The sequence below is a fragment of the Schistocerca piceifrons genome, chromosome 4, assembly GCF_021461385.2.
Source record: "Schistocerca piceifrons isolate TAMUIC-IGC-003096 chromosome 4, iqSchPice1.1, whole genome shotgun sequence".
Taxonomy (NCBI): domain Eukaryota; kingdom Metazoa; phylum Arthropoda; class Insecta; order Orthoptera; family Acrididae; genus Schistocerca; species Schistocerca piceifrons.
This window is the reverse complement of record NC_060141.1, coordinates 239,630,752-239,645,840: the sequence shown is the minus strand read 5'-3', so window position 1 is coordinate 239,645,840 and position 15,089 is coordinate 239,630,752. Positions and strand designations below refer to the sequence as shown.

The window sequence follows — 15,089 nt, the reverse complement described above, 5'->3', positions numbered from 1 at the left end:
TTGTGAAGGAGAGTGTTGTCCATAAAGGATATTGTGTCCTCTCTTAAAGATGTCTTGAAGAATGCAGTGAATTGCTAGAATACACATGCCCACTGTTCTGTTTTCTTATAGTTGTTAACCACTGCGAGCCTATTGTTATCCAGTGCCTCTATAAAACTATTAATCATCTTTTACAACTGACCTGTATTTTTGTTTTTAATGAAAAATCTCACATCCAGTTGCTTACTGGAATCTGCATTGCTTTTTCTGTCTCCTAGTTTTATTGCTTGTTTGTTGACTCTTCTGTAGACAATTCTGGACCAAAACTCCTTCGTATAAAAATTTTCTCTGAAGTGCATTTCACAATAGTGCTGTTCCTGCACTTATCCTAGCTGCTAGGTTCAATAAAAATTTCTTTTGTGTGAAATCAGCTCAATAAACAAAATAAAATTCAGTTGACTAAAACTGTAAACAGTTATTCTTATCTACAAGATAATAGCATTGAACCGGCAATTGAGGAAGAATGCTTCTAAGTATTAACATTTGCCGTGATACATCTTATTTTATGTGACCTTGTACTGGTGAGCTACGAACATCTTATTTCTTCTGTGTAAATGTTTAACTAGGTAGTTTCACATCAGTAAGATTTCAGTTCATATGTAAGCTTTTTGGGAATATTTTATAGTTGTTATCCAGATAGTTTTTTTTTTTTCATTTGAACAACATAATCTAACTGCTTTAGAAAATTGTTTGTATTTCATTTTCATGACCATAGTGTCATCAGCTAAACATCTGTTAAACTGATTCTGTAAATTTTATAGCTTTCCTGTCTTTCAGTTAGCTACTTCTCAATATTTTGAAAGCTAAGCACTACTGTATAAATGAAATCTGTTTGTATACAGATTAAGCAATATACACTGAGGTGACGAGAGTCGTGGGAGACCTCCTAATAGCAAGTCTGACTTTGTTTTGCCCAGCTTAGTACAGCAACTCAACAAGGCATGGACTCAGCAAGTTGCTGGAAATCCCCTGCAGAAACGTTGAGCCATACTTCCTTTGTAGCCATCCATAATCGCGAAAGTGTTTCTGGTGCAGGATTTTGTGTAAAAACTGACCTCTTGATTATGTCTGATAAATGTTTGATGGGATTCATGTCGGGCAATCTGGGTGGCCACATTATTCACTCAAATTGTCCAGAATTTTCTTCAAACCAATCACAAACAGTTGTGGTCTGATAGCATGGAGCATTGTCATCCATAAAAATTCTATCTTGTTTGGGAATATGAATTCCATGAACGGCTGCAAATGGTCTCCAAGTAGCCATGTCCAGTCAATAACAGGTTCAGTTGGACCACAGTACACAGTCCATACCACGTAAATACAGCCCACACCATTATGGAGCCACCACCAACTTATGCAGTGCCTTGTTAACAACTTGGGTTCATGGCAGCGTGGGGTCTGCACCACACTTGAACCCTACCATCAGCTCTTTCCAACTGAAATCCGGACTTGTCTGACCAATCCACAGTTTTCTAGTTGTCTAGGGTCTTATGAATAATGTCTTGAGCCCAAGAGAGGTGCTGCAGGCAATGTCATGCTGTTAGCAAAGGCACTTCGGTTAGTCATATGCTGCCACACCTTATGAACACCAAATTTTGCTGCACTGTCGTAATGGGTATTTTCATCATATGTCCAACATTGATTTCTGTGGTTATTTCATGCAGTGTTGCTGGTCTGTGAGCACTGATGACTCTAAGCAAACGCCGCTGCTCCCGGTCATGTAGTGAAGGCCGTCAGCCACTGCATTGTCCATGGTCAGAGTTAATGCCTGAAATTTGGATTTCCAGCCACACTATTGACACTGTGGATCTCGGAATATTGAATTCCCTAACAATTTCTAGCTCCAACTACCATCTCACATTCAAAATCTGTTAAGTCAGACTCTCATGCGGCCATAATCATGTCTGAAACCTTTCCACATGAATCACCTGAGTCCAGATGACAGTTCCACCAATGCTTTGCCCTTTTTTACCTTGTGTACTGTACTGGTTGTCATCTTTCTCATTTCTTAGCTAACTGAAATGTTGTTTATGGAATCTTGTGCTGTATATTGTGGTAGGATTACCCTCACCTCTTTCACTTCTTGTTCTATTTTTTCTTGTACCACTCTCATTTCCTCAGGGTCCAGCCCCACATCATCTCCATACTCGTTGTAGTCCCCCAAATCCTCTGTCCTTCTACAATACCTAACTGGTATACTGGCTACTTCTTCATTGATCACATAGTCTTTTCAAAAAAATGGCACCACCGCAAAAATTATCACACTTTCTTTAAAATTTAATCTCCTTTTGTAATGGTTAAAGAAATCTACACCAATCAACATTTTTATACACAGATCAGGAATTATAAGGAAGTTATGGAGTACTTCCACCCCATTCATGTCCATCAGGTTTTTTCACTTTTCCAGTAGCTACAATAACCTGTACCCCCAACACTGGCATAATTACAAGATCATTCCATTTTTGCAATGATTCTAACCAACCTTTACTCACAGCACATAAATCACTACCTGTATCTGCTAAACACTGTACCTATTCATCGCACACCTGCAGACTAATTATTGGTTGACTCAATACTTTCCTTTCCATACTAGTATCAGCACACTCCTCCAACAAGTCGTTCACAACCTTCTTCTATCGAAACCTTGCCTGTTTACGGAAATTACACAGATTTTTGCAGAATCACCTTCACCACTTTCCTCCCCCATACTAAGTATTCTATCCACTAGTGACAACTCAAAACTCCCTTCTGGGACTTCACTATTCTCCATTATAGCCTCTCTCTCTTCCCTTTCTCCACTATTAACTGGTTGACCCCCATTTTGGTCACCATCCTCCTGCTTCTCCCTAATAGCCTCACAAATGTCATCATTTATAGACACTAATATTTCCTCCACACTGGCATCACTAATTTCCTGTAATTCTGCAGCCTCTATACTTTCTCCTTCCTCAGAACATGACTCGACTTTAACTTGGTTGCTACCCACTTTCTTGCAATCGGATTCTGTCACATCTTCCACTAATACACCACCCCTCTCGTCTGCAATACAGTGCTTATCTTGTTTATGTCCATCCAAAAAAATCCTCTAAACCTCCATTAAACGTACAGATTTTTACATAGCTCGTTTCGCCTGTTGCTACTACTTTCTCCTGTACCTCCCTTACAGTCCCTGTCTGGTTACTGTTAACACATACAAAAGGTTTTGCTAGTGGGCTCAAACTACTAGCCCTTTCACAGACAGCGTTTAGTTTGATGGCTTCTGTAATTCGGTATCCTTTCTTACGTTTGCCCATCTCTGCTGCTGCCTTTGCGCAACATCATTCTCACGCACTGGAGAATACGATTGATAATCGTGCACCTGCTCCCCATTACTTCGCCAATCATTTGCAGGATAGCACCACGTCCCGGCATCTCTGCCCCTGCCATTTCCACGGAACATGCTAATTCTGTTAATGTTTACATTATGTCGCGGTCCTGCATCATTTGGTGGTCTGACATTACGATTTGCATGTTCCTCCTCATGCAAAAACTTCTCAACCCTCTCCAAATGACTAATGAACTTACGTACATCATCCCTCGGCGCTGAAATAAGTTTGTTCCGCCAGTGCGCAGGTAGTTTACCTTCCAAACCCATAACAATTTGCTCTGGCTCGATTTTGTTGTTTAAGTATGACAAATTTGTCATCCACTTTAACACGAACTTTTTTACACTTTCCCTTATGGGATTAAACTTGTCCCCAGCCCAGAAGCTATTTAAGGGGGATAGGACTTGGAGCAGGAGAGGCACCACAGGACATTTTATTTTCTACTGTCTATACTTTTACAAATAAATTCATAAAACTTCGTCAGCATGACCAGGAAGGATTCAGGATTCACACTCATAGCAGTGGAAGTGCAAAAACATAACAAAATAATTTTTTTTAGATATGAAATTGCATCATTTTTTCACATACTGTTGCTTGCATTTGTTGCTATAGGTACATTTTTCTTCACAAGTAAGAGAGATTCTTTGATGAATTTTGCACAGCATACAAACCATACTTACAGGTGTATGAAACTCTAGAATTTTCCAAATCAATTAAAAACTGTGGTAAAAATTGAGATTATTAACTACAAAATTTGATTTTTTTCTAAACATAGTTTAAAACGTAACAGCTCATTCATTTTTTCATAAATTAAATAGATTCTAGAGTTTCAGACACCTGTAAGTATGGTTTGTATGCTGTGCAAGATTCATTGAACAGTCTCTCTTACTTATGAAGAAAAGTGTACCTATAGCAACAAATGCAGCCAATAGTAAGTGAAAAAATGATGAAATTTCACATGTAAAAAAAATTATTTGGTTATGTTTTTGAACTTCTGCTGCTACAAGTGTGAATCCTGAATCCATCCTGGTCATGCTGACAGAGTTTTATGAATTTACTTGTAAAAGTATAGACAGTGGAAATTAAAATGTCCTGTGGTGCCTCTCCTGCTCCAAGTCGGACCGTTTGACGTCCTACCCCCCTTTTTTGGACGACGAAAATAAAACGACAAGACTCACCAAATATACATGCAAAGGATGCAGCCAATATTTATGCCTACAACACTGCCACTATTTTTGTGTCGGTGGTTGTAAAATCAATCATGACAATGATGAAAGTCATTCAGAGTGACATTTTGTAAAAGTAGGGGTTGCTGAGAACATTCTTTTTGTTTATTTTTTACTAGTCCTAGTGGTACTAGTCAGGTTTAACTCTTTTGACGAATTTCTATGAACTAATTTATACAAAAAATTTATACATAGTTTATTTAATAAATAACATTCTTAATTCTTCCCATAAAAATACTTTCAACTCTTGTTTTTGGTTCTCAGTTATTTCTCTAGCTTCGGCTACTTTTCATTTACCAAGTTTTCAAACTCTATCTCATCTGTATCAAAATCTGTGACATGGCCTTCAATGTACTTACCTTCTTTTGTAAATTCAATACTGTTCACAGTCTAATTCATACAAGACACATTTGATGTAAGAAGTTTCGTAGCAATGACTTCACCACTTGGTACAGTTATCATTAATTTCTGTCGAACCAAATCAAATGCTACATTTACTTTTGTTATCCAAGACATGCCTAGGATAAAATCCTCTGTGAGATCCGGAATAACGAGACACCCATGTGACCACGATACTCTTTCAATCTCAAAAGTAATAAAAGCCTGACTCCTTACTGATCTACTGTGCCTCCCAGTAGCACCTCTTACTCTTAATTCCTACTACAAGTAACTCAACATAATCCTTATTAGTTTTCAGTTTTTTACTTAATGATTCTGATATCCCAGATACTTGACCTCCTGTGTCCAATAAACACTTTCCTTTCCATGATCCTATCTGTACATCAATAAACGGACTGGTTACATCAAAGTTAAAATTTTTATTAATATTCTCGTGTAATAAGTCATCTTCAATTTCACTAAATCCATATCCCTTACTAGTGTCCTTACCTGTATCATTACTACCAGAGTTATATGCTGCCATTACTCATAATTGCATTTTCTATGGCCTGATTACTATTCCTGAGTATTTCATTAATCCAACTACATTCATTTGTGCTATTGTGTGTGTCTTCTTTATATTTCTCTCTTAACATTTGTGCAATGTGGTACCACCATTCTGGATACAAAGTTTCACATATATCAAGTGTTACCTTTTTGAAATTTTCATCATTCTTAATGGCACTACTGTTAACCCATAAGTTAAACAAAAATTGCTCACTTTCTGACATTTCATCATCTACTCCCCTAATGCTGTTAAGATTACCTGCTGTCAGTTCCCTCTCATTGTTTTTCTTACATGTATTAAGATCAGATAGCTCATTGACTAAAATTCTGGCATCCTTATCATTCAAATTGTCAACTGTGTTCATGTGTACCTCACTAACTTCATTACTATCCTCTTTTATATTAGTAATCGCTAAAGATACCAACTCCTCACTTACACCAATAAAACATCTTTCTTCACTACTATCCTCAATCTCCTTTTCTTCCCAATCAACATCACAAAAATTATCCTCTTGATCCTCTGCACCCTTACCTTCATTATGCAGATACACATTTAAATCATCTTTACTAGGTGCAATTTTCATTCCTAGCCCACCAAACTCTTTCATAAGTTCTCTAATTCCTAACACACTTTGATCATTTGAACAACTATCTTCCAGCAAGATGTCCCTCTCAGCCCACTCATAGAATGAATCTAAGTTTAATTCTTCTTCACAGTTATCTAAGCAATCAGTGTCTTTAAATAACTTACCTTTTGTTTCTGGTTTATTTGTATGACATATATTGTTTGTAACAGATACCACATTAATGGGGTAACACTTCTCTTTAAAATAATAGTTTGACAGTTTGGGTTGGCCCTTTCATTTGTGTATAAGTAGCTCCTACCTTGCGGACCGCCAATGGGGCCCTATTCAGTTTTTTAACTCCTGTTCAGTTCTCCCCATACCATTATGACTATGCCACTCCTTTGGTTTATTTCCAAAGTGTCTGTTACCAAATTGATTATGATTATTTCCATATTGACCCTTGTAATGGAAATTGTTTCGCTGTGATCCCTTGAAGTTGTACTGGTGATTTCTCTGATGAGAATCATTACTTCCAAAATTGTGTGGTTCCTTTTTATCGTGTTGTCTGTTTCCCCAATTTATATGTCCTGTCTTTCAAAAATGGTTTTGATTATGGTGTGGTGGTTTGCCCGTTTTCTCAATAATTCTGTCTAGTTTGTCTACATGTTTCAAAAACTGATCTGTTGTGTCATCCGGTCCATAACCTAACTCCCACTGTAATTCATATGGTAGCCTTCTTTTTAGCGCATCGATTTGAGTGAGTTCATCAAAAGGTTTACTTAGGTGAGTGAGTTTCCTTAACTGATTTTTGCAAAATTGCTTCATGCTACCAAACTCATGTTTATAACCAGGTCCATTCAAGAATTCGCTTTTTATTCTAGCTTGTTCTGTCTCTGACAAGAATTTACTTAAGAACCTCTCCTCAAACTCTGCAAAAGCCATTCCCTCCATACAATAATGGTTAGTCCATGAAAAGTTTTTACTGGAATGTTGCACCACATAGTGCCAATATTGTTCGCCAAACTATTGGTGACCATATTGCTACTAACACTTTCAAGTTTCTTAGTGATGTCACTAATACTATTTTCTAAACCCTTGACTTCATCTTTCCTTATTTACATCTATTTTTTCAGCAGTGATTCCTGTCTTTTGTTCAAATTTGCCTTCTACTTGAACAGTTTTATTGTCTACAAGCAGGTGTCTGCTTGTGTCTATATATGTGCGGATGGTGTGTGTGTGTGTGTGTGTGTGTGTGTGTGTGTGTGTGTGTGTGTATGTGTTCGTGCGTGCGCGTGTATACCTGTCCCTTTTTCTCCCCAAGGTAAGTCTTTCCGCTCCCGGGATTGGAATGACTCATTACCCTCTCCCTTAAAACCCACATCCTTTCGTTTGTGTGTGTGTTTGTGTTTGTTAGTGTGTCTATCAACGTACCAACGCTTTCGTTTGGTAAGTTATAAAAAATAGAGGGAAACATTCCACGTGGGAAAAATATATCTAAAAACAAAGATGATGTGACTTACCAAACAAAAGCGCTGGCAGGTTGATAGACACACAAACATACACACAAAATTCAAGATTTCGCAACCAACGGTTGCTTCATCAGGAAAGAGGGAAGGAGAGGGAAAGACGAAAGGATGTGGGTTTTAAGGGAGAGGGTAAGGAGTCATTCCAATCCCGGGAGCGGAAAGACTTACCTTAGGGGGAAAAAAGGACAGGTATACACTCGCGCGCACACACACACACACACACACACACACACACACACACACACACATATCCATCCACACATACACAGACACAAGCAGACATTTGTCTATGTGGGAATGACCAGCAACAAACTGTCCATTCGCATGAATGGACACAGGCAGACAGTGTTTGTTGGTAATGAGGATCACCCTGTGGCTAAACATGCCTTGGTGCACGGCCAGCACATCTTGGCACAGTGTTACACCGACCGCGTTATCTGGATACTTCCCACTAACACCAACCTGTCAGATCTCTGGAGATGGGAACTTGCCCTTCAGTATATCCTCTCTTCTCGTTATCCGCCAGGCCTCAACCTCCGCTAATTTCAAGTTGCCGCCGCTCATACCTCACCTGCCTTTCAACAACATCTTTGCCTCTGTACTTCCGCCTCGACTGACATCTCTGCCCAAACTCTTTGCCTTTACAAATGTCTGCTTGTGTCTGTGTATGTGTGGATGGATATGTGTGTGTGTGTGTGTGTCTGTGTATGTGTGTGTGTGTGTGTGTGTGTGTGTGTGTGTGTGTGTGCGCGCGCGCGCGAGTGTATACCTGTCCTTTTTTCCCCCTAAGGTAAGTCTTTCCACTCCCGGGATTGGAATGACTCCTTACCCTCTCCCTTAAAACCCACATCCTTTCGTCTTTCCCTCTCCTTCCCTCTTTCCTGATGAAGCAACCGTTGGTTGCGAAAGCTTGAATTTTGTGTGTATGTTTGTGTGTCTATCGACATGCCAGCGCTTTCGTTTGGTAAGTCACATCATCTTTGTTTTTAGATATATTTTTCGAACGTGGAATGTTTCCCTTACCATAAAAGAAAATATTCATAATTAAATAAATTAAACACGTTTTCTGGCAACGTAACTCTTTACTGTGGGCATTGTACTTTTCACATGAGATAAACTTTATCTCCGACGGTTGATTACATTACAGTATGCAGTAGTACTGTCTGTCTACGTGCATATCGCTATCCCATGACATTTGTCACCTCAGTGTATTGTCTTTGACAACTTCTTTTCATAATTAAATGAAACATTTCACTTCATTAAACTCTCTCCGGTAAGAGAGGGTAATGGGTTTTCAAATAAACTTTTCAGGCAATGTCGCACAATCTTAACATTTCACCAACAAAGTATTATTTCCATTCTTCATAGTTTCCTTTAGTTTCATTCTTAATAGTAGTACTAAACTGTATATTTGTGGCTTCCTATAATGTTTTAAAAACAGAGCAGTCATTCCTTATTTTACGTTGAAATTTGTATCCTTATCACGCCTGATTTTTCTGAAAATACGTTTTGATGATATAGGAAATTAAATAATTTCATTTTTTCCTTTGCAGACAAATTATCACGCTCTCTCACCTTTTTCATAATAGCTTCCTGTGCATCCATATCCTAATTATGGATTATGCCCAGTTCTTCATTATTTCCTATCTGTTCTACTAAATTAATACTTACATTCATTTCACTATTTTCTGTGATACTTTTGATAAAATATTGGTTTCCCTTAAATAAATACTTGCTCCAGATTTAGGATCAGGTAATCAAACTGTTTGTAGTTCAGTATAGCATAGTATTTTTCCAACCAGTCTAATCCTAATAGTAATGGTACATTCATATTTTGGATTACTTAAGAACTTTGAGTAAATTCTCTGTTCCCTACAAGTTTACCCCTGTATCCAGTTATACACACCATTTTAATTTCATATACTCGTAATACCAGACAAATCAATATTTTATTTTATTTATTTATTTTTTTTTAATTTGATTTATAACTCTCTCCTCCTGAGTCCAAAATCCTCCCCACCCAGTAAGTGGTACTTCATAAGTCAAGGTACCCTTATGGGTTTCACTTGAGACGCCCTATTATATATCTGATTTTCCTCTACCAATTCCTCCCTGAAAGAACATTCTTGTTCTTGCCCTTCTTTTTTTTCTTCTAGTGGCCTCTCAGTCTGGTGCACTCCATAAGACCTGAGTGTTTTCTCTGGATGCTCTGCAATAACTGTGCCTGTGGTATGAGTCTCTTCTAGCCTCTTGTTGTGGTTATCTTATGTCTTCCAAATGCAAAAACTATCGGGACACCAATTATAAAATATTCCTGAAAGGAACTTGCATACAAAGCGAAATCATGCTGAAATGCAACTATCTAATCTAAAATACATACAGAAGAAATGATGTGTGTTTGCATCAGCTGATGGTCAAGTGAAACAAGGCTTATCACGGCATGTGTGGGGACGGTGACAGGACTGCTTCAGAAAATGGTTTAGTTTTCATCACTGTAGGTCAGCAATGTGTATGCCAGCGTAGCCAGACATGAACAGAACAGAAATGTATATCTTTTTTCTTTACAATTAAAAATAATGGACATAGGTAATCAGAAGAAAGTGGCGCTATTTTTTCACAGTCGCTGGTTCTCGGCTACAGTTGTTGCTCTGATCGGCTCAGCGATTGTCCTCTCCAGCAAAGTACATTCAGCCATAGTGTTCCGATGTCTGATGAGTCTAAATGAAACATAAAAATACACGCTTTGTAATTATTTCATAAAATCATGATGTTACAAAAATCTCTTTAATTACGTTTTAAAAGAAATGAATATCCAGACATCACTCAGCAGTGTTCACAAAAATTCTTTTACATTACATAGTGTATGTGTAGTAAAGTGTAGCTCATAGCATTTTTGTTTGTAATTTCCAGAAAGGAAAAAAAAACCACTGTTATTGGTGCTTTTATCTAAATGTTATCTGCATTTTACAGACACACTTGCATTTTACAGACACAAGAACCATTCTGTACATACTGTTAAATTTGCATTTTTGCAGAGTTTCTGTTCGACCAACTCGCAAGACAAAGGAAGCAGCTGCTATATACATGGAATTATTGGGAAAGAAATTAGCCACACCGGATCAGGAAGTAGATGAGGATTCTCTCTCAATAGATAGTTTTCCAGAGCTGCCAAATTCAAGGAGAATTGGTAAGTAGCCACATTCAGATAGACTGAGGTGTACTCAAATAATTTTGTACGGCTTTTTTCCAAACATTTGATTGGAGATACCATGTTTTTCTCAATTGTGTGTGAATTTTGTTGAGATTTGAGTTGCTGAATGGTGCAGTTGTAATAAAAAAGTTTTAATATGGAGCCGCATTTGTTCTGCTTGAAAAAAATAAATTTAATTATACACACTGTATCACTGCACACTTTAAACCTTCTTAAAATGTCTCAAACATCTTCTAGTTAAGAGAAATTAGCCCTGGACAACCATGAGAGAATTTGGAATCCCATAGAAACTTACGAACATAACCCAAATATGCACAGAAGATGCCGTTTTTAGGATCAAAATTAAAATTCTCATTGCAGATGGATTTAATATGTGGCCTATCAGCATATTTATCCGTTCTAGCAATTAAAAAGGGATCGAACTCATCAGACAACTGAGCACAAAATTTTAAAAAATTCCAATATTGATTTACATGACAGAGTTTTTTTAAGATAATGAAAGAGAAATTATATCTCTTGCATAGCAGTTGACCAAAGACCTCAGAGGAACTGGTTTGCAATTAATGCCAGAAAAACAACTTTTTGTTTTTTGCTGATCTGTGCTCCCAAAGATAATGATGATTTGAATCTTGAATGTATAAATTGCTCCATTTAAACAAGTCAATGAATTTAAATATCTTAGAGCTGTCTTTGGTATAGCAAATAATTTAACAGATTAAATCAAAATTTGAAATCAGAACGCATATATATTACGCTTTGTTAGATATCTTAAAGAGCAGAAATATCTGTAGGAAAACTGTAATATGTAGCAGCAAATCAGTTATAAAACTAGTTGTAACATACACATGTGAAACCCAAACACTGCCAAAGAAAGATGAGAGACCTTTAGTATATGTGAGAGGAAAACACTACATAAAATTTTTGGAGTAATGAAGGATCATGTCAGTATGTGGCGGGTAAAAATTAATATTTCAATAATAATTATATATCAGTAGTAACACATTTGTGTTCCTAACTGTTCCTGCACTGTTGAAATCTCTGTACTCACTCAAAAGAGGCTTTAATTACTTTTACATATTTGTACATACTCCACAATCCACTGTACAGGGCATGCCAGAGGGTGCTTTGTACCAACATTAGTGATTTTTCTATCCTATTCCATTCGCGTTTTAAGGGAGGGGAAGAATGATTGTCTGTATGTACCTGTACACATCCTAGTCTCTCTTCTCTTAATGTCATGACTCCTACATGAGATATGTGATGGTGGCAACTTAATGGTCACACTATCTTTACTAATACAGTTCTGCAGGAACTTTGTCAACATTCTTCTCATGATTTCAACAGAAATTCCCCCAGCATCTTTGCTACTCTGACATTTGGGCTACACTGTTCTGTTATGATCTAGCCGTGTATATATGTGTGTGTGTGTGTGTGTGTGTGTGTGTGTGTGTGTGTGTGTGTGTGTGTGTGTGTGTGAATTCATTCATTTTCTGCTGTGATACCTATTTGATGACAACTTTTAAACATTGGAGGAGTATTCTAGAACTGGTCACAGTAATGGCTTGTATGAAGTTTCAGGTACAGATTACTGTGCTTTCTCGAAACCCTTGCAACATATCTGACATCTCCATTCACCTTCGATAATATTGCATGTCCCATTTCATATTGCTGGCATATTGTGTGCTCCAGAGGTTCACCATCAATTTTGTAGTGGAATTTTGGCAGGTTTTTCTCTGTTTGTTATAGATATTGTCTTGCATTTAAAATGAGCTGTTGAAGTTTTGTCCCAAGGCTTTCTGCATTGTTTACAATCATCCATTGACAATACTTCCCTGACAAGAGCATCATCTGAAATCAGTTTTGTAGTGTTGCTGATCCTATCTGGTAAATAATTAGCATTATGAAAAGGTTAGCTGCTACTCACCATGTAGTGGAAATCATACACACATGCAGAGAGAGGATAGGGCAGCTAGGTGCAGGCAGGAGGGGGGGGGGGGGGGGGCGCGAAAGGAGAGAAGTAAAAAGACTGGTGAAATAGACAAATGCATAGTGCTGGAATGGGAACAGAGAAGGGGATAGGTAGGTGAAGGCCAGGAGGGTTATGGAAACATAGGATATATTGCAGGGAGAGTTCCCACATGCGCAGTTTAGAAAAGCTGGTGTTTGTGGGGAGGATCCAGAATTTAAGGAGGTATTCTTTCATACACTTCTTACAAGAGACTATTCACTTTTGAGAGCAGAGTGCTTCTCAATGTTGTCTTGCAAACCTGTGTGAATTGGAAGTGCGGACAGGCCAAAGGCCTTGTGGATAAAGTGGAGATTGTTATACAACATGTCTTGTTTGAACAGTGACATAATAAATCAGACGGCTCTGCGTGAGACTATGATATCAATATACTATAATGTCATATCGTACGACATATTTTAAACTTCAAAATATTAGGAACACTGTAGAAATATGAGGTTTTGTTTGAAGGAATTTATTGTTTTTGGATGAGAACAGTCCTATAGTAAATCATGTATAGAAACAAAATACCATAAATGAAACAAGTAAATTTCGTTATGAGAATTCCATACATTACCAGAAAATTTATATCTCTGCATAGCTTGACTGACAACTACAGTACAGAGTCACACATTAATTAAAAATAACTTAATTATATTTACCTGAGTATAAGCAACCCCTTTTTTTCCAAGAGGCTTCTTGAGAAAAATTTATTTTTAACATATTTTGACTAATTAAAGTTACAAATTTTTATTGACATAAATATCTGCTTAAAAAGTTAACATTATACCTAGTCTAAATTTATGCCATTTGTTAGTTCTCTACATTTTGATAAAACAAGGAGAAATAAAATAAACAAAAAGAAATGGTTTAGGTTAACTTGTGATTCTGAAGTTGTGGTTACCATGGAATCTGAGAATTCAGCTGTTCTTATCCAAGCATATCGTCCGCCTGCTGCTCTCTCATTGGCTGTGTAGAACTAACAGCTGACACTCCCCATTTTGTTCCCATCGTACTGTATGTCTTGGTGAATGTTGACAAAATTCCAGCACAAAACACATAAGTATGTCCTGGGCCCCTATCTAGACTTTTACCATCTCCTGCAGAAATGAATATTATTGTGGAGTACTTCCCAATTTTAAATTCAAATTCGACTACAAAAGGATTCAGGCAAATTGCAGTTAATTTTCCTTGTTATTTCACCTGGATGTCACCATCATGTTCTAAAGCTGATTAAAAGCTGGTCATGTTTTTACTCAGTATTCTAAAATGTGAACAGCAATAAAATTTCTCATTTGTAACCCACTTCGTAAATTGTTACAGTCTCTCATAATCAAATAAAATATTGATTCGGGTTCAGAATCAAATAATGTTTTTTGAAGGACAACATTTCCACTTTTGAAAGTTACCTTCACTTAAAAAGCAGCGTAGTATTTGTGTATGGTATCCATACATGTATGAGAACTTTCATTGCTTCTTTGTTCAAATACAACAACAGTTTGTAAGGTGATAGAATTTAGTGCTATTTCTTCATGTCTTTCACAAAGTGTCAAATTTTAAGCAGGGCAATAGATTGTTGTAGTGGCTAGTTCATTGTTTCTCGCATATCCCTTGCACTGGTGCCTTGTGAGTTAAATGTCACTTGGTTGTTCAAATGACATATTGGGAAATCTTGAATGTGTTCAAAAGCAAGTATTGTATGTCCAGCCCTGCCCTTCTGAATTCTTCAAAATAAATTAGCAGGTGGCCCCAATATCCAAAGCTTCATCCGTAAATATGAGATGATCCCTATATACCCTATTAAATGATGTGAACCTGTTAACATCAGCGGCAGTAGTTTGATCTGCAGATATAAGATGGCCTTCTGTTTTTTGAATTACGAGTTTGGGCAAAAATCTTGTCTAAAAATCAAGTAAATATGGTAACTGGATCGAGTATCATAAGAGTAGTCCTGTACCTTGAATGGAGGCAATGATAATACAGAGAGAGAGAAATGAAAAAGAAATTATCATAAATAAATCAAACCCTGTATTGCAAGTTGGAGAATACTGTTTACAACTATTACTTAATGTGTGCATCAGAATTAATTGAAGTGGTTATCACTGATGCCATTATACTTCCTTGAGGTGAAAGCATCATCAGATTAATATTTCCCTCAGTCAGTTTCAGAATAGTGGAAAGCACTCTAGGATTTTCAGTATCAAAA

General features: G+C 37.2%; 1 protein-coding gene across 1 annotated transcript in view; it reads left to right on the top strand.

Annotated features, from left to right (window-relative positions):
- The window catches only part of LOC124794633, a 188,879-nt gene that overhangs the window by 60,376 nt on the left and 113,414 nt on the right, over positions 1-15,089 (top strand). Inside the window, exon 9 of the mRNA XM_047258140.1 lies at positions 10,703-10,854. Coding sequence (XP_047114096.1) covers positions 10,703-10,854 — 152 coding nt within the window. The remainder of the gene's footprint in view (positions 1-10,702; positions 10,855-15,089) is intronic.